A 24881-nucleotide genomic window follows, 5' to 3' on the forward strand; every position below is an offset into this window, starting at 1 on the left:
CAGGAGCAGGAGGAGGAGAAAGGGTGCGCAGCCCGGAGGCGGGGTGCGCCGGTGGGGTGCAGCGGAAGAGGGGGTCCAGGGGGGAGAACTTCGTAGCAGTCATCCTTTTTAGGAAAAGAGGGAAAAAATAAAACCCTCCCCCACCACCTCCTTCTCCCCACCCCTCGCAGCACCACACACAGCGCGGGCTTCTAGCGCTCGGCACCGGCGGGCCAGGCGAGTCCTGCCTTCATTTATCCAGCAGCTTTTCGGAAAACGCATTTGCTGTTCGGAGTTTAATCAGAAGAGGATTCCTGCCCCCGTTCTCGGCTCCTTCAGCGTTCCCCCTCCCCTGTCTCTCTCCTGGGGAGGCGTGAAGCGGTCCCGTGGATAGAGATTCATGCCTGTGCCCGCGCGTGTGTGCGCGCGTGTAAATTGCCGAGAAGGGGAAAACATCACAGGACTTCTGCGAATACTGGACTGAAAATTGTAATTCATCTGCCGCCGCCGCTGCCTTTTTTTCTCGAGCTCTTGAGATCTCCGGTTGGGATTCCTGCGGATTGACATTTCTGTGAAGCAGAAGTCTGGGAATCGATCTGGAAATCCTCCTAATTTTTACTCCCTCTCCCCCTCGACTCCTGATTCATTGGGAAGTTTCAAAGCAGCTATAACCGAAGAGTGCTGAGGATTGATGGGATCGTTGCCTTATGCATTTGTGTTGGTTTTACAAAAAAGGAAACTTGACAGAGGATCATGCTGTTCTTAAAAAATACAAGTAAGTTCTCTGCACAGGAAATTGGTTTAATGTAACTTTCAATGGAAACATTTGAGATTTTTTACTTAGAGTGCATTCGAGTAAATTTAATTTCCAGGCAGTTTAATACATTCTTTTTAGCCGTGTTACTTGTAGTGTGTATGCCCTGCTTTCACTCTGTGTATACAGGGAAATGCACCTGATTTTTTACTTATTAGTTTGTTTTTTCTTTAACCTTTCAGCATCACGGAGGAAGTAGACTGATATTAACAATACTTACTAATAATAACGTGCCTCATGAAATAAAGACCCGAAAGGAATTGAAATAAAAATTTCCTGCATCTCATGCCAAGGGGGAAACACCAGAATCAAGTGTTCCGCGTGACCGAAGACACCCCCTCGTCCAAGAATGCAAAGCACATCCAATAAAATAGCTGGATTATAACTCCTCTTCTTTCTTTGGGGGCCGTGGGGTGGGAGCTGGGGCGAGAGGTGCCGTTGGCCCCTGCTGCATTTCCTCTGGGAAGGATGGCGCACGCTGGGAGAACAGGGTACGATAACCGGGAGATAGTGATGAAGTACATCCACTATAAGCTGTCGCAGAGGGGCTACGAGTGGGATGCGGGGGATGTGGGCGCGGCGACCCCTGGGGTCGCCCCCGCACCGGGCATCTTCTCCTCCCAGCCCGGGCACACGCCCCATCCCGCCGCGTCCCGGGACCCGGTCGCCAGGACCTCGCCACTGCCGACCCCGGCTGCCCCCGCCGCCGCCGCGGGGCCTGCGCTCAGCCCGGTGCCACCTGTGGTCCACCTGACCCTCCGCCAGGCCGGTGACGACTTCTCCCGCCGCTACCGCCGCGACTTCGCCGAGATGTCCAGCCAGCTGCACCTGACGCCCTTCACCGCGCGGGGACGCTTTGCCACGGTGGTGGAGGAGCTCTTCAGGGACGGGGTGAACTGGGGGAGGATCGTGGCCTTCTTTGAGTTCGGTGGGGTCATGTGTGTGGAGAGCGTCAACCGGGAGATGTCGCCCCTGGTGGACAACATCGCCCTGTGGATGACTGAGTACCTGAACCGGCACCTGCACACCTGGATCCAGGATAACGGAGGCTGGGTAGGTGCACTTGGTGATGTGAGTCTGGGCTGGGGCCACAGGTTCGAGGTGCGGGGGTTGGAGTGCGGGTGGGCTCCTGGGGCAAGGGGAGGCTGTGGAGCCGGCGAAATAAAATCAGGGTTGTTGCTTCCCGGCGTCCCTACCTCTTCCTCTGGATAAAGCGTTCCCTCCCCACCTGACCGATAACGCCTGCCATCTAAGTCTTTAACTTGCTTGCTAGTCGTGGAGATCCAAAGAGCCAGCGTTTGTAATCCAGTGGGATGTGGTGGTAAATGGTACCCCCTTCGGTGTTTCTCAAGCTGGAGGTCCAGGAGTCCCCAGGACCACCGTTTCCTGGCTTGAGCAGCTTGTTGGAACCAGAGGGAGGTTTCAGGGACTGCTTATGAACCAGATGCCAGGTTGGGTCTTGACAGTCTGCGTCCCAAACAAGCTCCTCTGAAACAGGCTCCTTGTACACTAAAATTTGAGAACAACCTAATTCGAAGAATAGACTCCACAGAAAACCAAGGGCATCATCACTCGGTAAAATTTTCCGAAAGAGGAAAACCGATGTAAGTCTTTTTCCCTGGAAAACTTAGTTGTGTTTGTAAAGAGCTAAGTTGACATTCCAAAGTCCTTGGACTGGAATCTCCAGTGTGTGCCATATTCCCAGTGGGCGTGATGAGGTGTCTTGAGGAGTATTAGGCTATGGCTTTGCTACCGTCAGTGACAGCATTTGCATCGGCTGCATTCTTTGTGTTCTATCATTTGTGTGTGATTTACCAATTTGCTAGAATGCTAGAATCTTTTGTTTTTCACAACCTAGAATCGACCTAATTTGGTGATCTCCTGAAAAAATTTGCATGTAGGTATCTATGTAAAATGTAGAAGAACTGATTCTTAGCTGTGGATTCTCATGCCCTGACTTTAGTTGAAGTGATTGATACCTGTGGCTTTGAAGAACATTTGTGAGATGATCTTTTTCTGGTACTGTGCTAGACAGAGCTTTCGTCATTATACCATACAATTGGACTTTTCTGAGATTCTTTGCGGGGGGTGGTGGTGCAGTTCCTAAGAGTCAAGGATTGTAATGGAGATCTATATCTCATATCTAAAATGATGAATTTATGAAAAAGTATTCTTGTCTGAAGTTGTTTTTTTTTTGTGTGTGTTTTACAGTTTTTGTTTTAATCTGAAGAGTTATCTTTGAAAAACAGGATGCAATTCAGTGCTTCCTCTTATAGCCTCTTGGGAGAATTACTAATGTCATTATTTTATAGGACATAACAGGAGCAAAAAGCCTAGAAATGACTGCAAGTGGATTAGATGTCAAGAAGCACACTACATGTTTTTATTACATTTTACAAAGTGTGCTCATATTAAGAGGCCAAATAGAGAAAAGGCCAAGAAAAGTAGATGATTGATGTGAACATCTGATCTTATTTGACCAAAGTTGACAAAATATTGATGCCACTGTTCGGTGTTTAAAAGTAAGATTAATTAAAATACCCCAATTTAAATTTCTAAAATTTAAATTTCTAAAATTTAAATGCTCTTCTCGAATCGTTTGTTGAGATCTCACATTATCAGATGTTTAGTAATTCTGGAAGAATTTACTAAAGGGTGAAAAGAATGTTTTTGTTAAATATTTGGTTAAGTAGGTGGTTTGATTCTTAATCACTATAACCAAAAGGGTTGGGACTTCCAGACTCCAAAAGGATCCTTTTAAACCAAAGTAAAACTGATTTAATAGTTTTGCTATTTCACATTTTTATGAAAAATTCACATTTAAAAATTTTCTTTCTAGTTGAAATAAATCCAACGTGGTAACTGGTATCTATCTATCAAGTAAGTTAATAAAAACGTGGGAAACAGAGACACATGTTTATGATAGAAATTAAGATACAACCTTGATACTTGTTGCTGAATTTCAGTGTGTTACCGTCTCATGTAACTGAAGTTTCTTTTTAAGTAAAGGCTCACTTTTTTCTTTTTTTGAAACAGAGTTTTCGTAGTAGACCTATCTTTGTGGTCAACAGGTATCTGAGGTTGATAAATGTAGAGGCTACATTTTATGATGCTAGACCACAAGGACACACCGTAGAACATGATAAAAAAGTTTTGACAAAACTGCTTCTAGTAAAAATAAATCATGTAGAAGCACAGATGGTTGATGGTAAAATATGTAATAGCTTTCAGAACAATGCATAGATGGTGACTATATTGGAAAACAACGGAATTTAGAGAAAAAAATACATATATGCCAGGAAATGCACTCATAGGACACTTTGGAATAAAAGTGGTAGTGTTTGAGAATGATAAATGATTGGCCTATCATTTCAAATGTGCATTATTAATCTAAAAGTCATTTAAGGCATTTGGCACACAGACAGATTTTCTTCAAATTTACGCCAATTGGGGTTACATCTCTAATAATATGTTGTATTTTATAGTGTAAAGTAGTCTTAATGGTAAAGCTTCAGAAGAGAGCTAGCATATTTTCTTGATGTGTGACAATAATCTGCAGTGTCCCCAAGGCTCAGTGGATCAGACCATCTCCTGAATACTACACTGAATACTCCTGGCTTTAGACTTCAAGTCATTTCTTTTGCTTTGCTGCTGCTCCTAGAAGATCAGAACCTTGTGAGGCTGAGGCAATCTGTTTGACTTTTGTGTTCCGTAACATGGAGAAATCAGGTCCTTGGAATGATCAGCCTCTGACAGATTGTCCCAGAAGACTACAAATTAAATAAAGACTAAAGAAGTAATTGGCTGTAGAGTGGAGTGTGACTTTATTCCTAAGTCTGAATAAGGCATTATGTGGCATCCAGAGAGAGGCAGGACAGAGGAAGCAGTGAGAGAGCAGCAATTCTAGAAAACGTGGATACCTTGCTGCTCAGTGTGGCTTATAGACAGTAGTAGCACATGCATCCCCGGGAGCTTCTTAGAGATGCAAAAGCTCAGCTCCCACCCCAGAGCTACTGAGTCAGAATATGTGGTTGGTGTGCACGTTAAAGTTAGCGATGCTGGCTACCATCCTTGGTTCCTGGTGGCAGCTTTTAGGAAGAGTTGCTACCTGAGATGGATTCTGCATTGTCCCCTTCCAGTGGCCTTAAAGATCTACAGTGTTACTTGGAATACTGAATATTTCCCAGATGTCCCCTATTGTGATCTGACTTTAGGAAGACATAAACTGGGATGAAGGAGAGATAGCAAGCAGGTAGATTAACTATAAGCCCAGTCTTCTCATGAATATTTTTCATAGTAGTTATACAATTTATATTGGCATCACTGGTCCCATTAAAAAGTAAGATAGCTTTTCTTCTTCAATTAAAGGCAAGAGAATTAGCTCTTTTAATAGCTGTTAGTTATTATGTTATCCCCTCATAACACAGTTTAAATTCTGTAAATGACTTTAGTGACCTTGCAACTTCTTTAAGACAAAGAGACGCTTGCAGGCAAGGGGTTGAGTTTTGGGTAAATGATGGTGAGTGACCCTCTAAACTGAGAACTGTGGTGACGTTCGGCTTCGTGTCTTAGGAGAGAGTGAGATATGGACCACCAGAAGAATGAGATGATCCGGACAAGAGATTGTGGGAGATTCGCTTTATTCTATAGACGAGATGGTAATCTGACTTATTTTTTGGTGTTGGTGGTTTAGGAAGATAGGAACTTCTCCACAACTGGTAGAGTTCAGCTGCCTTTTGATTAGTCAGCAAGCAGTTTTTCCTTTCTCAATGCAGTCTACATCCAGCAAAACATTTGATTAACTGGGAAGCAATACCATTCTCACGCCAGTGTACAAATTACACGAAAGAGCATCATTTTTCTAGTGTCTGAGGATTGGCTGCTTATGGCCAATTTTGGCAGCAAAACGATAGGATTAAAAATAGCTTGAAGATGATCTAGTCTTAAATAATATATTTCATGATGAACTTTCCTGGGAAAGTGCATCTTTCTGCCTGCGAGAATCACATGACCCTTTCAATAATTTATTTAGTAGAAAAAAACACATTGTTTCTCGTAGAGTTTTCAGTCATGTGCTGTGGTGTGATTATTTCTGGACCTTCATAAAATTTTATAGTTAACTGAGTTCTCTTTTCTGTTTTAGGGCCTTTGTTGCTATTTAATGTCCATTGAAAACATGGCTTTCTTTTGGGCATTCTGTTACTTTCAGGTGTACTTTCTAATGAGAATGGGTTGCCCTTTTTAGTAATCTTTGATTGAACTGGTACATTTCAGATTACTTAAATGTCATCAGGCCACACAGCATACCAGGTAACAGCCATAAATTTAAAAAAAAAAAAAAAAAAAGGCAAGCAAAATTCTTGTAGTTTTTTCTTATCTCTGTTCCTAGTCCTATTGCGCTGTTTGAAGGGATGAGAAGTCCACTCTTGAGCGAGTGTGTGGGTGCTGCATGTTAACGGTGGTGCTTCCCACTCAACATACCTCCGCACCCTTTTCTAAGGTCACTCATTATGTCTCAGCGATAGTTTAGCAAGGCAGTTTCTCAGCAGAAGTGCATTTGTGCTAGGAAACAACACTGTCTTTGTAGTGTACAAGTAGAAAGTTTTCTTTTTCCCCCAGAGATATATTGTATTTGAGATTCAAAGGTTCTGTTCAACCTTTTTAAGGTAATCTAATATCACCTTATTCAGGTATAACAGTAACTTCTCAATCTGGTCATCCTTTCTGTCAACTACATATAGGAGACTACTCAGTGAATTTACCCCACTGTGAAGTTTCTCTTCCATGCCTCTTGGTTTGGCTTAAGCAACCTTAATGTTTGATGTCTAAGCAGGATTAATGATGAAAATCATCCAAGGACTGAGACAGTTATTCCACAGAAGTGATTGCCAGTCTTACATGAGTCCTGCCCTGGGTTAGGTTGGAGGCACGGGAAAAAGAGCTTTGCCTCTGCCCTGGATAAACTCACAGGCTAGTGTTGCAGGCGTCTTAATAAACTTGTAGTTACTGTACAGCCTGATAAGCGTGATCCTAGACTCAGAGACTTAGAGGGAAAAAGCAAATAACTGTAACTTATTTTGCATGTACTTCGATCTTGGTCTAAGAATGTTATTTCTGACTATATGACTGTCCATGTGTGCATTAGGCCTAATTTAAATAGGGCCAAATGTAGATACTTTTAGAAATACTGTATAACGTAGACATATGCTTAAGAGAACTGAAAGGCAGGGGGAGTTCCCTTGTTAAATATTAACCCACTAAGCACTATTTATGCATACTGAGAAGACTTAATAAACACCAGTCTACAATTTCTAAAGCATTTCATTAATTCTTTTTAAGTAAAAGACAATCAAGGCTCTGATTAGAGTGACCAGAACAGGGTAATTTGAAGAACTATCTTTCTTAAATAACTCTTGTATGCCAAAAAATATAAGTAGGTTTTGAACCAGAATAGGGGCTGTTCCTTTGAGGAGGGGAAAAACAAGCTTCTGTTTTCCTTTGGTTTGAGGTTCTATTACTATTCTATTTGTCTAGACGCTTCTATGATGCTAGTTACAGAAATTCACAGTCCATTGTAACACTGGCATTTGCCTTCGGACTTTTTGGGCTTGTGGTCCTGTTCATTTAAATGGAGACTGTAAAACTTTCAAAATGCCAACAAAGCTGTTTTCACTTAAAACCATATTTTTATAGATTGTCACTTGTTGTTCTGATATATGCCCAATTCTATATATTCCGTAGCATTATTTCTCTGCCCTCCATTTGCCAGACAAAAGATATACCCATCTGTCCTTTGGTGTGAATAAGGAATGATTATTCCTCTCTCTTCCAAACCATGGGACTTTCTTATAGGCACCACCACCCCCATGACCATCCCCTACCTGCCTTATCATTCCACTGGAGAGGGACCTCTCAGGTGTTAGCTCCTTGTTAACTTCCAATTAGTGAAGGGTAGGATTGACCTGAAGAAAACCATAATGCACTTAGATACTAGTGAAAAGGAGCAGAAGTGGGGAGTCTAATCAAAGTGAGAGGATAACCCTCACCCCAAACTTGCTGCAGGCAGCTGGGCAGATCAAAATTCTGTGACCAGATACTGTCCTTTACCTCCAGAGATTATAAACTTTAACCTGTGCAGAGAAAAGATAGTATCTGCTGGCAAAATTTGTCCTTGCTTTGATTCCTCTAGTGCAAGATTATAGCGGAGTTATACGTGAGCCTTCAATAAATGTTTGACTAACTAAACTAAAATAGCTTAGGGTAAGGACTACTTCCCCAAATGCCCTTTTAAATATGTGAGAAAGGGAATCTCCCTGACATACTGGTATGACCATTCGTAGCAATATACTGAGAGTGACTTGGGTGATTTTCTCGGGCGATCAACCACATTCCATGAGCAGGTTAACTATGGAGACACCTGCCCTTGAGCATCGTGTTTGGGCCACATGCGTCAATTGGGAAATTTGTGTTTCCATTCTGCTTCTTGTTTTGCCTCCACAACTTCAGGGATAGAACCGTATTCCATTTTTAGTTAATAATCAGCTCTCTGGGGCTTCCATGTAATGAGTCAGAAACTTATGACTGACTCCACTCTGCCCTTTATCATGTCTCCCAAAAACAACCCGAGAACCCACTGCGTCAAGTGAAGCTTTAATTTTTCAGGGGAGGTTTTTTCCATTGAGACCAATACATCTTTTCTTGTGACAGATCCAGTTACTATATTTCTTTATTTTTAACTGTCGAAAAGACAGTTAAGCTGCAACAGAATATGGTGAGTTTACCAATTTTAATACTTGAAGCACCAAACAAAGGATCAGTGTTGCAGGCTGTCTTTTCTTGACTTTTTCCAGCTCTCCTTAGCAGATAACTAGGATGATTTTTTTTTCTGCTTTACAACATGATGAATGCTATATCTCTATATTAACTCTGAAATTGAATTGCAGCCAAATATTCCTCTCAGCTGCATTAGAATTTTCTAAGAGAACATAAGACACATACTTAGTCCTCTTAGTTCAATGCTATATCTCAGATATACTGATATCTGATTTACAATTAAAATAGGGATAAAATTAAGTACAAATTATTTCATCAGCTTTAAATATAGATTTATCTTTATGAAAAAAAAAGTGAGTCCATAAAGGATGGCAGCACTGGCATTTTTGGATGTAAAATTTCAGGTCTATCTCCTAGCCATTTCCTTTATGGATTCCTGCCAGCATCTTTAAGCGCACACACACATACACACGCTGAAGACACACAGAGAAGTTTTGAGGTATTTTATAACAAAATTATAAGAACAGGGAGACAAAGCCACTTACTAAACATTAAAGTGATAGTATAAGAAGAAAATGATTTGAAGAAGTCCTAATTGAGGGAAATGAGCAGTTGTCCACAAAACTTAACCCTGGGTTCCCAGAAACTAGGGTAGCGATGGTCATGGAGAGGGTTTTCAGGATCTGGTTATGTAGGAAAACATGCACACTAACTTTTTTCATTGAAAAAACACTTATTGAGACCCTACTCCAAGCAGCGCTCTATGCTAGGTGATTTAGTGAAGCACAAAAATGTCTAAGATAACTTTTGCCTTCAAGGAACTTACCAATCAGTAGGGGACCAAGACAAGGATGCAAATCACTGTAATCCTGGACAATGTGTGGTAGACAGAGAGGCCCAACCCAGCTACAGTCGTATCTAAAGAGTTTCATGCCGGAGATTATTTTGAGACAAGTTTTAGCGAACAGGCTGGTGATATGGGGAGAGTGTCTTCCGGGTAGTGGGAACTGGAGGTGTCAAAGCAGGCATGAATGTGTGAGGTGTGTTTGGGGAATTGTGAAGACTCTGATTTGACTGGGACATGGTGAACTCGCCTTAGATAACTCCATAGTCTTGAGAACTTACCACTGCATACTAAGCTGTGAAACTTGTACATACAGCCCTCCCTATCTTTGGGTTCCACATCCATGGATTCAACCAACTGTGGATCAAAAATATATGGGGTAGGGCAGGCACAGTGGCTTAGGCCTTTAATCCCAGCAATTTGGGAGGCCAAGGTGGGTGGATCACTTGAGGTCAGGACTTCAAGTCCAGCCTGGCCAACATGGTGAAACCCCACCTTTACTAAAAATAAAAAAAATCAGCCAGGTGTGGTGGTGGGTGCCTGTAATCCCAGCTACTTGGGAGGCTGAGGCAGGATGATTGCTTGAACCTGGGAGGCAGAGGTTGCAGTGAGCCGAGATCTTGCCACTGTACTCCAGCCTGGGGGACAGAGCAAGACTCTGTCTCAATAAATAAATAAATAAATAAATAAATAAATAAATAAATAAATAAAGTATGTAGGAGGATGTGCATATGGAAGTACTACTCATTTAATATCAGGGACTTGAGCATCTTCAGATTTTGGTATCCAATGGGGGTTCCCAGAGCCAATCCCCTGAGGTTACCGAGGGATGGCTGTGTTTAACTGTACCAGCGATGTTGAAAGGATGTTGCAAAGGTTCTGAGACAAGGCAGGATGTGTGGGTTTGAGGAAGATTGACAGTGACTGAAGCTGGATGGGGAGACCAGGTGCGAAGTCTGAAGCACCTGGAATGGAAAGGACAGGACATGTGGACATACTGCAGGTGTAGAATCAAAGGACAGATAGCAGGGTGAATGTGAGGAATAATGGAGGGAAAGAATCAGGACTCAAGTGCCATCCTGGCTGGCTCAAAAAATGATACGGTCTTCCAGAGAGAAAGGAAAGATGACAACAGTTACTGCTTTGTGGGGTACGTGTGATGAATTTCATTGTGGACATTCCCAGTAGGATATCCAAGTGGAAATGCCCAGTAAGGCTTAGACATAAGGATCTGGCGCTCAAGAGAGAAAGTGAGGCTGAACCATAATATGTCTTTCCCTCGAATCATGTAGGTTTCTCTTTTGCCTTCTTTCCTTGCCCAAAGTGGTCCTAACTGCTACTGCTGATGCTGTCTTCGTTTGCAACTGCTGTTTGCACCCCACCTTTTCCCAAAGGTAATCGGTAGACTTGCACTTGCATGGATTGGGTCAAGGTGGTTAACTTGAAGCTTTACTGGTCAAAGCTTGGCTTCCCACTACCAGTTTGCCAACTTAATGAATCCTTCAACTTTAATCAAATTAGTATTGTTCCAAATGTTATAATAGTATCCTCTATGTGTGACTCTAGGTCTTACAAAATCAAGGTGTCCTTTCTCACTGGGACTTCCTTATTGATAAAATATTTCTTCTATTAAATTCAACCTGGCACCAGGCATGGTAGGATAGGCACACACAATGATTGTTTATTGAATGAAGGAATAAAATGATTATGTTAGAGGCATTTTGAGCAATTCATCCTAAGCAGCTAATTTTCTCCTACTTCTTTTATTATAGTGTGTGTTTGTGTGTGTGTCTGAAATGTCCCATCCTACAGGTTCATTAATATTTAAGAGAAATGAAAGAAGAAAAATACCTATTAAGTGTTTTGATTTCATCCTTTTCATTGAATTGAAAAAGTATATCATTTATTCCTAAAGAGAAATCTGGATTTTGCTTTATATGAAACATTTGACATGTATTGGTCCTTAAGGCTAATATAGATACCAGCCTGTTGGTTGTCACATTCTATCTGTTTATACAAAGGTTGTAGACACACAGTCTATGTACATATGCCTAGTTGCTCTCATTCCTTTTGTTTCATATCTCAAGCCTAACCCAGACTGAAAAGGTTTTGAAGGCTGAGATTATTCATCACCCCATCATTAGAGAAAGCAGGGCTGGCCCAAGGTTCTCGCAGTGGGAGCAAGGTGGATTTTAACTCTGGTCAGTGTTGTAGCTCAAATACAAAAAGAAGTGCAGCATAAAAGTCACAAGGATAAATGGTCCCCTCGTTCTTCTCCCATAAAAACAAGCAGCCAATTGAAGGTGGAAGTCAGTACAGTTCAGCATTCCCAGAGGCGAGAGAACCTAAGATTTCATTTCTAAAGACACTGCTCAACAAGAAGACCACCTGGGATGTCTCACATAAAACGAGTGGCCTGGCAGCTTCTGGCTAAGTTCTCTATTCTGGTTCAAGCCAGCATCACAGCCTATCTGTGGTTTTAACAACTGATGGAATTTGTATTTTGAGAACTCTCATCCCTTGGCATGAAGCAAACTCAAAGCATTGTTGCTCATCAGTTGTCATCTGTTTGAGAAAGATTTTGATTTGTTTACTTGTCGTGAAGCTTGACCATACTTCTCCAGGGGCTTTTAAAAAAGATGAATGTGTCAGCTTGTAGATTTGTCCCCATGAATGAAACCACAAGCAAATTCCCTTCTCTCTTCCAGCCTCCCTTCCTCCCTCTTGTTTCTTCAGTGGCCATCTGCGCATTATGTTCCCACTGCCAGGCCCTCTTCAAGCGGCTTATCTATGAGTGAATTCAGAAACTTCAAATTATAAAGGACACCCAGATAATTGGCCTGTTCTCCAAAGTATCTGTCCCCTGTGCTGCTGCCAGATTCCTTCTTAATGAATACATCCAGTGACAGTGGGATTCTTGAGCTTGTCCGTATCTGTGAGAAAATGAGCTCCCCTGCTTTGTAACAGCTTGTGGCTCAGGGAAAAAAAATGACAGCCATTGCACAAGTTTCCTTTGAATGTAGTTTTCTTTCCCATAAATGATACTTTGAGAATACAGTTAAGGGGTTATTAGTTTTCTATTTCATGCTTGGCCTGTGTGTGAGAATAACACAAGCTGTCACTGCAAATCAGTAGCTAAAAATGCTTTGTCTGGTTAATGTGAACATTTAATATTTGGCTCAATTAAAAGTTAACCGATGAAAGTACATGTCATTGGAATTTGAAAATACCTTTTGTACGGAATACTTAAAGGGCATGACCCGTGACTAAGCCAGTGCTTTTAAAATATGGAGAATATGGGGAGATTTAATATGAGTTGGGATACTTGACTCTTCTTTAAAACCTCTCTACCTGTTTGGCATGACAGGACATTGATAGAGTGGGCTCACTGTGACGGCGAAGGATCCGCTTGCATCTCTGTGTTTTTAAGTGGGTAATTGTGTTTTTGCACCTAGTCACATGATTAAAGCAGACAGAACAAGAGATCAGTTATTCATTTGTACCATACTTTAAAAAAAATCGAGCCAGGGCCTGGAGAAGTGGGAAGTGAGAGCAAGAGGGGGATGGCTGATAGTCTGGGGCAGGGGTGTCCAATCTTTTGGCTTCCCTGGGCCACATTGGAAGAAGAAGAAGAATTGTCTTGGGTCACACGTAAAATACACTAACGCGAATGATAGCTGATGAACTAAAAAAAAAAAAAAAAAAATACAGACACACACACACAATCATAATATTTTAAGAAAGTTTACAAATTTGTGTTGGGCTGTATTCAAAGCCATCTGCCCACCATGGGTTGGACGAGCTTGGTCTGGGGGAGTGAAGACTGTTCAACAGCAACCGCAGGAGAGCATGTTTAAAGCTATGAGAAGAGCTGCAGCAACAGTGCGGGCATTTATTGGAGTCGAGGAAGTCTTCCCAGGAAGGGGACTGAAGCCTGAAGCGTGAGCAGGAATCAATGTAGTGAAGTGGGTGGGAGGAACCAAGTATGGCCCCAGGCAGAACTTCGGGAACAAAGGCCAGAGGCAAGCGGCCACAGGGTGGACTGCAGGAACTGAAGAGTTTTCGGCCTGGCTGGAGTGGAGAGTGCAAGTGGATGGGTCAGAAAGATGATGCTAGAGGTGGCCCACCCTGGAAGAGCTTGTTTCAGATATATCACTCTGACTCCACTCCAGACCGTTAATGAGACGGGGGAGAAATCAGTGACCAGATAGGAGGCTCTTTCAACAAACGGGCAAGAGATCAAGTGCCTGACCTAGAGGAATGGTAGTGGGAACAGCAAGAAATTGCTAGCTTTGCGCAATGATTAGGACTAGAGTGGAGAGATTTTTTGGAAGAGGTAACGATCGACTGAGTGCTTCAGAACGTGGCTCATTTCTTCCTCAGCTTTGCTGGTCTTTCTGTATAATTTGAGAAGAATGTGGTCATTGTTCTGGTTATATACAAATGCTTTTTTCTGTGTTTTGTTTGTTTGTTTGTTTGTTGTTTATTTGTTTGTTTTTGGAGATGAGGTCTTGCTGTGTTGCCCAGGCTGGAGTGCAGTGGCACCATATTGGCTCACTGCTGCCTCGAACTCCTGGGCTCAAGTGATCCTCCCACCTCAGTGTCCTGAGTAGCCGGGACTACCGGTGCATGCCACCACACCTGGATAATGTTTGTCTTATCTTTTGTTGAGATAGGATCTCACTTTCTTGCCCAGGCTGCTCACAAACTCCTGGCTTCAAGCAATCCTCCTGCCTCAGCCTCCCAAAGTACTGAGATTACAGGCATGAGTCACCTCACCTGACCTTATACAAATATGTATTTTTTCTTATTTCACTTTAAAAACTATTGTCTGGTTAAAAACTCTATTTTTGTTAGAATTCATCGTGTAATAAATCTTTATTAACTATCAGTTAATTAAAGTATATTTGAGGAAATAATTCAATTATGAAAGGCAGTTTTCGTAGAATTTTTTTCCAGGTGGAAAAAAAATGACAGTGGTATCTTGCCTTTATGTAGGATTTTAAAGTTTCCAAAAAAAAAAAAAAATTCCGTATCTGTTGGCCCATTTGATCTTCACAACAACCCTAAGCAAGGCAGGTGTTGTATTCCAACTTCTCCCTACTTTCCTCCCCTCACATACTGTTAGTTATTTGCTTATTCCCATGTAAAGAAGAAAGTTTGGCCAACAAAGGTGTGTAAGAGCCAATAAGCAAAGGAGGAGCTGATATTCATTCCCTGGCTTGGGAATCCAGTAAATATTTCTTTATCCTGTGCTGCTTCTCTGGATATGTGTTCATAAGGACACAAGATTGCTTAGTAGAGACGGAAATATATTGCATTTTGAACACTAGTATAATCTACTGCTTTCTGTCTCAAAAATATTCAGGGAAATTGGAATGCAATCTTTTGTTTCTAGTTACTTTCCCTCCTTTGATTCAGCCTTTGCAGCGTTTCTCATGCTTGCAGCAGAGGGGGATCTAGCTGCTTCCATTTGGTGCCTACACATCAGCTCAAGACCCTGTGACGATGTGCTTGTGAGCCAGGCAGGCTTGGACATGAGCTGATGTCGGACTGATGTAGTAGGACTACAATGTAGTAGTCCTGATGTGTAGTAGGACTGATGTGCAAGGTCTCTAACACTTGAAGAGACAGCCCGGTAAAACAACCCCTTTCAACAGGGGCCAATTGGAATTAGATGAACACGTGTGATTGTTTTTGCTTGTTGACACCTGACTAGCAGTGGTGTTACATTGGCATGCTGTTTGCTGCCTTTATTTCTTTGAATCCCCCAGAGTCCTTATTTACTATTTTCAAAGGTTGTAATTAGCTTTAATCAGAAGTGCCCATAGGCATAGGCCTGTAAATGTTGTTCTTCCATCTTTCTTTTTTCTTTTCCCAAGAAAATGCCACATTGGACCATCAGGAAAAATAACTAATGGGTACTAGGCTTGATACCTGGGTGGATGAAATCATCTGTACAATAAAACCCAACAAGTTTACCTATGTAACAAACCTGTACAGGTACCCCTGAACTTAAAATAAAAGTTTAAAAAATTAAAAAAGGATATAAAACACAAAAATAAAAAGAACAAACACTAATAAATATGAAAAAGCCCTTCAGAGTCTTTAAATTTGCTCATAGAGCACTGACTGAGACACTGTCTCCTTTAGTAACTAAATAAAATTTAAAAAATAAAATTGGGTTCCTCTTTTTAGGTGACCAAAAATATTTGGGACATGTTTCTTGAATGTTAAAAATGGTGGAGCCGGCCGGGCGCGGTGGCTCAAGCCTGTAATCCCCAGCACTTTGGGAGGCCGAGACGGGCGGATCACGAGGTCAGGAGATCGAGACCATCCTGGCTAACCTGGTGAAACCCCGTCTCTACTAAAAAATACAAAAAACTAGCTGGGTGAGGTGGCAGGCGCCTGTAGTCCCAGCTACTCGGGAGGCTGAGGCAGGAGAATGGAGTGAACCCGGGAGGTGAAACTTGCACTGAGCTGAGATCCAGCCACTGCACTCCAGCCTGGAAGACAGAGCGAGACTCCGCCTCAAAAAAAAAAAAAAAAAAAAAATGGTGGCGCCTCCATCAGTAGGGTTTCCACAGTGGTAAAGGGCATGTTACTGCAAGTTCATTCCATCAACAAATATTTATAAAGAGCCTACTCTGTGCCAATCATTGTTCTAGGGGCTGGAGCTATAACAGAAAACATGACAGGTAAGAACTCTCCTCTCTCTTGTGAATCCCACATTGTGAGGAAGTCAGAAGAGTAAACAACTTAAAAATTAACAATATAACATAAGCGCCACAAAGTAAAGAAAACAGGCCAATGCAAGGTAAGGGTGCTGATGGGACAATATTAACTTCCTCCTGGGTCTTTGAGATTTTTCTAGCAGTACTACAGTTTACACAGAGGAGATTTAATGGGTTTTTCTTCATTAATAGTTGAAAACAGTGTTGTACCTTAAAAAAATAGAGGTATTAGTATAATACAGCCCTTACATCAGTTTAAAATGAGTTACCACGAACAATATAAACTTAAAGAGACTTTTACTATTTTTGGCTAAAATGTTTAGAGCAATCTTTTCCTTACCTACTCATCCTCATTTTCCCCATTTCCATTTATCACAACATTGGTCCTTGGCCTCAGTCACTGAAAGTCAGGAGGAAGGAAGGAAATGAATGTTTATTGAACCCCGATATGTGCCAGACCCTGGATTTAACACTTTTAGGGATAGGAGATTATTTAACCTCAGTAACCTCTTCCTGAGGGCAGGAAGTGGATTTATAGATGCGGAAACAGAGGTTCTGCAAAGTCAAGTGACGTTGCCTGGAAAGAGGCAAAACCAGCATCCTTTATTTAGGCAATCCAAGTGATGTTCATGTCCTCCGGAACTTAAATTTTTAAAACAAAAATTTAAACAGAAACATATTACAAACGAACAACTTTATGCGTGTGACTTTTTGGGTTCTTTAGGAAGCCAGTTACTCATCTTTAGTTTAATAACTAGAAGGCGAAATCTTTCCTACAACATGGAATTTTAAGTTCTTTCGTAGTTAAAAAGTAAATGAAACAACTCTTTTTTCTGTCTCCCTTTCGACTCCTAGAGTCTGTTTAAATAGCCTTTGAAAAATAAGTACTAATCATTGCTTCCTACCAAGACCAGACACCTGATTCAGAAGCTGTCACCGGGGTCAGAGCGTGCGTTGGAAAAACAAACCCACAGTGCCTTCCTGGTTCCAGAGAAATGATCTCACTGTCAAATTGTAACCTGCCTAATACCTTCATAAAAAGGTGGGGAAAGTCTGCGGTTTTACCTCTGGTATGATCCTTATCCCTTCACTCTTTTTATTTTAGGCATGACCTTAGTGTTTTTTTTCTTCTAGAGTCCGGCGGTGGAATGACATGTCACTCAGGTTTACAAGATGAGGATGTATCTGTTTTTATATTCAGCTGTAAATTTTATTCTGCTTAAAAACAAACCCACCTTCAGCAGCCAGGGCGGATCAAGGGAGAGTTATTTCCATCCCCCTCAGTTCAATTTGGATACATTTGGCCCAGAACAGCGTAGTGTTTCCATAATAACATTTGAACAGGATGCCCTTGTGTTATTTGCAGGGCTAAGGGAGTTTCAGCATGGGCCAGGAAACTATTTTCTTAAAAGAAACTTGAACGCGAAATTCTGACAAGATAGGAAACTCTTACTGCATCCTTGCTAAACTCTACCCCCCGCCCCCCGCTTTCTCATTTATTTATATGTCTCTTGTGTTATGAAACACACACAGGTTGAATATTTAACTCACTCTGAATTCATGTGCAGAATAAGTCACTCTTCAGAAGGACAAAAATAATGTTTTAAGTGGTTTGTTTAATAAAGCACATATTAAAAAATTTCAATTCAGCATCTTCCCTGGGCACAATATGTTATGACTTTTTAGAGTAGAACTTCATGGTATTTCATAAGGAAGCCAAAAAGGAAGGGAAATGATTATTCGGGCAGAGGGACAATAGTGACCTTTCATTAAGCAAGACAGAGTTCACCACCAGACTCCCCAAACCCCGGGCTCTGTGTTAGTTGAACTGAACAAGCCACCAACTATTTCCTCTCTCTCTTTCTCTCTCTTTTTCTTTGAGACGGAGTTTCGCTCTTGTTGCCCAGGCTGGAGTGCAGTGGTGCAGTCCAGGCTCACTGCAACCTCCGCCTCCCGGGTTCAAGCGATTCTCCTGCCTCGACCTCCTGAGTAGCTGGGATTACAGGCGCCCGCCACCACACCGGCTAATATTTTTGTATTTTTTGTTTTAGTAGAGACTGGATTTCATCATGTTGGCCAGGCTGGCCTCGAACTCCTGACCTCAGATGATCTACCCGCCTCGGCCTCCCCGGCAAAGTGCTGAGATTACAGGCGTGAGCCACCGCACCTGGCCTCCTCTCTTTTATAGACCAGACTGCTTTAAAAATACTGGTCCAATATCACCTAAAATGTTTCATTTATAAGCCATAACCCAACATTGTAATATTTAAAAGACTGCTTTATGTAGTTTTTACGTATCCTTAAGATCCTAATGAATTCAGATAATCAGTATTTTTGTTACTTTAACAGCTTTACATGTGGCCTCTTAGTTCTAGAGTTTGATCTCAGGAGAAGGGAAGAGCAGATTTGGACTCTGTGCCCTGGACAGGCGCACTGGTTTCCCGTGTGAAAAGGACAAAGCCCCGCCCCTTCTGGAGCTCAGTTCTCTTTGGGATTATTCATAATGTTCTCCCAGAAGCTTGGAGTGCCTGTTTGTCACCAGTATTGTAATTCGTGAGTAAAAGATCCTTATGACTGCAAAATACATTAGCACCTTCAGAGATTATTGTTTCTTGATGATGGTGTGAATCACAACTAGGAACTAGGATGTCATTTCAGCGCCTTCTGTGCAGAGGGATGTCACGAAGTTCATATGCTAAAGTTTGTACCCATTGCTCATAAGAGCTCAGCCACCCTTCTCAACCAGTTCATGTAAAAATACATCCGTATAAATATGCATATGTATGTATGTATGTGGTGTGTGTGTGAGTTAAAATATACGTAAAATTTACCATTTCAACCAATTTTAAATGTATAGTTCAGTGTCCTTCGGCACATTTACTTGGTTACATAGACCATTGTTATGTAAGCTATGACTGCCATCTGTTTCCAGCACTTGTTCATCATTCCAAATGGAAACTCTACCCATTAAACTGGTAACTCCCTGTTTCTTTTTCTCCCCAGTCCTGGGTAGCCACTATTCTATTTTCTGTCTCTATAAATTTGACTCTTCGAGGAAGAATTTGCTTCTTCCCATAAGTGGAATCAGACAATATTTGTCCTTTTGTGTCTAGCTTGTTTTATCTAACATATTTTCAGAGTTCATCCATGTCGTGGCATGCGTCAGAATTTCATTCCTTTTTAAGGCTGAATAATATTCCACACCATTTGCTTTTTTAAAAGTCAATTTTCTCACAAAATTGGTTATCATTTACCACCCCGCCGCCCCCGCCAGCCAATAGAAACAGCAAATATATTAAATTAGAATTGACCTGACAGAGGAGGTAATGGAAGCCTGTAAATTATTCAAAGGATTATTTTAGAGTCTGACAGCAAGGAAGAAGACAAAAATGCTTTTAAAACCAGCTCAGGAGTTTCTGAGGCTCTTCTGTGTGGGGCAGTCACAAAGATCGCTATGGCTCCTGGAGTTCTCACTGGATCGTAGCACAGGACGATCTTAGTGATTCCTAATGATGCCACTGAGTCATCAAGACAGAGTTATTTTCTGTAGGGAGAGTCAAAGAGTTCAGAGAAAGTGGGTAGTAAGTTGCAGAAATATCTCTGTTCCAAATGGTTAAAATTTTTTAAAAGTTTAGGCTTCAGTCATCTGAAAAATTTACTTATGTGAAATGATTCAGTCCAGATTGTAGTGAAAGAGAGGAAGCCCAGAAATATCAAAGTAAAAAAAAAAAAAAAAAAAAAATATATATATATATATATATAGAGAGAGAGAGAGAGAGAGAGAGATAACGCACAAGATCTCCTTCTCTTTTGTTTTTTCTTTTTTTTTCTTTTTCTTCTTTTTTTTTTTTTTTTTTTTTTTTTTAACAAACTCTTACATATCCTTCAAGCCCAGGCCAAATGGCACCTTCTCTGTGAATATATACATATGTGTGTGTGTGTGTCTGTGTGTTCAATAGGCAAAGAGACCTTCAGGGGCGTTTGCTGACTTCTTTCATTCTTTTTCATCTCCTACCTCCCTTTCTAGAGTAGAGAATTAGGACCTTGACTCAAGTGGATAGGGATGTAATTTCTGGGGGGAGTTTTTGCTGCCTTACTGCATCTAAATTATTCTGTCTGTGCATAAATTAAGTGGTACACATATTTAGAAGAGCCAGCTCCCCCGCTGCAGGATGCATAGAGTGGTTTTTGCGAGGAGCTGCTTTGCAGCCTCAACTCTGCCTCCTGACTTCATTTTGAAACCACTGTACAATGAAACGTGGTCATTTGTTTGTTCCACATTCTTTGTGCCTACTGGGTTTCTGGACATGATCTCTGGCCTTGGGGGGGACAGTCTCCTGGGGAAACAGATACACAAACAGATTTATTACAGTCCAGTGAGTTTTTTTCCTGGGAAAGTTAAGGATGGTTTCACAGAGAAGGTGCCATTTGGCCTGGGCTTGAAGGATACGTAAGAGTTTGTTCAAAAAAAAAAAGAGATCTTGCTCTCTGGAGAATGTGAAAGGGTACCATATGCAAATAAGCAGAGTATTTGAAGGGCCTGCCAAGCTTGGGAATGGCAAAAAGGCCAGAGTGACCAGAAGAGAGGCAGTTGGGGATGGGATGGAAGGGGGTGAAGCGGGAAGATAGTGGAGGCTTGCTCTCCAAAGCTCTGTGTGCCCCACTAAGGAGTTTGATTAGATCTTTCCTGCAGTGGAATGCCAGTAAAGGTTTCTAGCAGGATAGTAAGTGACATGGCTGGATTTTTTTGTTGATGAAAACACTGCTGGCAGCAGTGTGTTGGTGGCAGTGAGGGCAGCAAGGAGGCCAGATGGGAAGGTGGGGTCAGGTGCCCAAGTGAAGGTGCTGGGCAGCTGCCCCGAGGCATGGGCAGTAGGAACTGCCAGGAAGGGACTACCTGAAAAGGTGTTCTAAGGTAGAATCAACAAGATTGTGCACAGTTGATCATCGCTGAATACTCAGTGCTTAGCGCAAGGCAAGCACATAGTAGAAGCTCAATAATATTGATTGAGTGAATGAATGGATGGGCAGCTGGGCACACATGACGAGCAGTACTAGCAAGTGTTAAAGTGACACCCCAGCTATACTCATGACAGTGATAAAGCAGAGGTTCACATGGCCTGTACTTTGCCCAGTGCTTTCTAAACGTTCTATCGCTCTTCGTGCATTTCTTTCTTACAACAGTACTGGGAGGCGGTGGTGTTTTTGTCCTTGTCTTGCAGATGAGAACACTGAGGCTTGCAGACGGGACGCATTACGGCTGTTTGGGTGGCGGGGCTGGAATTTGAACCCAGAGTTTCGGAGTACTTGGTGCCCTTAATTCTGATGCTCTGCTGCTGCCCAGCTTTTGAGCCTTCCAGGAGGCTGCTGCTTTCAAGGCCCCAGAAGTGATGACTCGGGGCAAACCTAAGTGGTGGCAGGATGCAGAGAAGCCTGTTTAGGAAACCATTTATCTCACGTAGACATGCCATCTGAGATGACCTTAGTAGAAATAACAATGGCAATGATAACAACTCCGCAGCCTTTTCCCTGGCATAAGACACTAGTTTTGTAATGAAAATGGAATTTCTCTGGGGAATAGTCCTAGAAAGAGAGAGGCAGTTGAGATAAAAATAACAAAATATAAACTAGCATTGCATTGTTTTCTGTGTATTTTTCCTTCCACCTTTGTCCTTCACTGTTGTGTAATTTACCTTGTTCCCTTGGCCATGGGTAGGTTGGGCGTCACTGTGATTTGACTTTTGTCCTGTGGCCCAAAGGAAGGGATGAGTGTGTGCATTTAGGGGTAGCTGTTTGCACCTTGCCTGGAGTTTGCCCTCAACATAGCTAGCTAAAAGGAGGAGAGGGCCTTAAGGGTAAGCCTTGCTTTAGGAGTCCAAGCCCTTGGCTTTCTGGAATGAAGGGTGGTGAGTTTGGTTTCCCAGATGGCCCGTGGGCCAGAATCTGAGCTCCTTGGCATTCAGGTGTGTGTGCTGTTCTGGATCATTACATCCACAACTGAAGCTGTGTTTTCAAGCCATAGGTCAGAGTCGTGTAAAATAAACTCTTGTCATAACAAAGGACGCGGCAGCCAGATTACAGCTCGGAGTTCCTTCACTCATTTACCCCAGGGGACGCTGATTTTCATGTCAGCATAGGGAAGAGATTCCATTTGTATGCCGATTCTAATTGGGGGTCTGTCTTGCTCGACCACCCTGGTAAATGGTGATAAATACTGGTGGCCATAGCAGCACGGAGAGAGAGAGCCGGCCTGGAAACCCAGCCAAGCTCTCTTGGCTTCAATTTTATGCAAATTTGCCTAACAGAATGCAAATGATTTCACAGGAATACAGATCCCAGGGACACGTGCTCATCTGTTTTCAGCAGGGTTCCTGGGCTTTTAGAAGCAGCCGCTTGAGAGGCCAGGAAAGTCCACAGAGAGGCAGGTTCAAGGTGGCTTGCAAAGGAAGCCCGTCAGCTGATGCCACGCCTGGAATTTCATTACGAGCAGCGGCTTTCCCTTTGGCAGTCCGCGAGCCAAGACTTCTGTGTTTTGGGAACAGGAAAAGGTCAACACAGACTAACGCTTTTTCAAAAAGTCCTTTATTCTTCCTCTTATCTCACAGATTTTCTGTGATCACAGTATATATCCAAACATTTACTCATCCCACACATATTGATTGGTCGTTTAGTCACTAAAAGGCACTGTGCTAGGCACTGAGAAAAGGCTGCTCTGTGCCACCAAGGTGTGACACCATAACATTGTGTCTAAAATCTACTCCCGCCCTCTCCAGTGCCGTGGCTGTGGCAGCCACTGGCCACCTGTGGCTGCCAGGCTCATGTAATGTGGCTAATCTAAATTGAGATGCGATTGGAGTGTAAAATACACACCAGGTTTACTAGATTTTAAAGAGGTAGTATGATGAATAAATGAATGCAAAATATTTTATCAGTAATTTTTATATTTTGTGTTGAAGTGATAATATTTTGGTTGTATTAATTTAATAAAATATATTAAATATGACCACCAGAAAATTTAAAATTACATATGTGGTTCCCATTATATTTCTTTTTTTTTTTTTTTTTTGAGACGGAGTCTTACTCTGTTGCCCAGGCTGGAGTGCAGTGGTGCGATCTTGGCCCACTGCAACCTCTGCCTCCCAGGTTCACACCATTCTCCTGCCTCAGCCTCCCTAGTAGCTGGGACTACAGGCGCTCGCCACCACGCCCAGCTAATTTTTTGTATTTTTAGTAGAGATGGGGTTTCACCGTATTAGCCAGGATGGTCTCCATCTCCTGACCTCATGATCCACCCACCTTGGCCTCCCAAAGTGCTGGGATTACAGGCATGAGCCACTGCGCCCGGCTGATTCCCATTATATTTCTTTTGTATAGCACTGGTCTAGATTGGTAACCATTTATTGCACAATGTGGTTACGTTTTTATTTCCATAGTTGGATATTACTGTATAGGAGGATAGAAAGACCTTTCGTTTTTTCTGCAGATGAGCTACAGTTGTGTAACCCTTTTTAAAGTCCATTCATATTCATGTTCTTGTGGCTCCCATTGTCAGTCTGCTGAGCTGGGCGGGGAAGGCCTCACCATACTTTTACAGGTGAGCATAGTGAAGTGTAAGAGGTCGCTGTTGCCAGCCTGCCCTAAGATTTAAGCCAGGAATAAAATTTTAGTAGTTTCTGGGTGGACGTGGTGGTTCATGCCTATAATCCCAGCACTGTCGGAGGCCGAGACGGGAGGATCACTTGAGCCCAGGTGTTCAAGACTAGCTTGAGCAACTTGGCAAAACCCTGCCTCTACAAAACACAAAACAGTTAAGCCAGTCATGGTGGTGTGTGCCTGTAGTTTCAGCTGCTTGGGAGTCTGAGATGGGAGGATCCCTTGAGGCTGAGATGGGAGGTTGAGGCTGCAGTGAGCCATGATTGTGCCACTCCATTCCATTCCAGCCTGGGTGACAGAGTGAGACCTTGTCTCAAAAAAAGGACTTCAGTAGTTTCTAACTCTTGCCAGCCTGGACCATTACAGCTGGGTTGGGAAGGTTGCAAATAGAACTTTTGACTTCTATTCCAGTGCCTATTAGAAATATACTAAAATTTATGCACAGAAATACTTACTTTTATTTCTGTACCAAAGAGGATAGAACACAGCCCACTTAGAAGTATTTCTGTGTGCATGTGTACGTAAATACACACAAACATGTCCTGCAGCTGGCTAATAAAAGTAATCAAAGCCTGTGGCGGATATTCAGTGTAAAGGTAAGACTTGCTGAATTTTGAGGCCCACTGGGGAAGGTCAGGGTCACAAGCAGGGGGCATTTTCTTCTGTTGGGAGTCCACTACTGTTAGGGCAAATTCCTTGCAGCATGAAGCAAAGTTGGTGGATCCCACCTGTCAGAAAATCCTGAGACTGGGCTTTAGTCCTTGAGGGATGGAAGGACAAGGCAGGTACCCTGGACCAAAGAGGCAAGGGATCTGACCCAGGGAGTCACCCAGCATTGGGGATGGCTTAGGAGAAAGGATGTGGGGAGGTGCAGTTCTAAGGAAGAAGAGAGAAATGATCAAAAAGAGGAGGTGGATATGGGGGAGAGCTGTGTAGGGCATTTAGGGCAAGGGGCCTTGCGTTGTATTCTTCTGACCCACCAGGCACTTGCTGTTTGGGCATGTCCTACTCTTCTGAGCTTTCATTTCTTCATCTGCAAATGGGGGAGTTGAGTTAGAGGGTCCTTCACTAACATTTTGTGATT

General features: G+C 42.5%; 1 protein-coding gene across 2 annotated transcripts in view; it reads left to right on the top strand.

The window, feature by feature from the left end:
* The first annotated feature begins 6 nt into the window (after window positions 1-6).
* BCL2 (B-cell CLL/lymphoma 2) overlaps window positions 7-24881 on the top strand; it is a 202850-nt gene continuing 177975 nt past the window's right edge. Inside the window, exons 1-2 of one of the 2 annotated variants that reach the window (XM_011974172.1) lie at window positions 7-754; window positions 976-1846. In XM_011974172.1, the coding sequence (XP_011829562.1) occupies window positions 1262-1846 (585 nt within the window). In that variant the 5' untranslated portion in view covers window positions 7-754; window positions 976-1261. Of the gene's footprint in view, window positions 755-975; window positions 2021-24881 lie in introns of those variants that run through there. The other variant, XM_011974171.1, reaches the window with a different exon arrangement.

This window comes from Mandrillus leucophaeus, unplaced genomic scaffold (assembly GCF_000951045.1).
Source record: "Mandrillus leucophaeus isolate KB7577 unplaced genomic scaffold, Mleu.le_1.0 Scaffold142, whole genome shotgun sequence".
NCBI lineage: Eukaryota > Metazoa > Chordata > Mammalia > Primates > Cercopithecidae > Mandrillus > Mandrillus leucophaeus.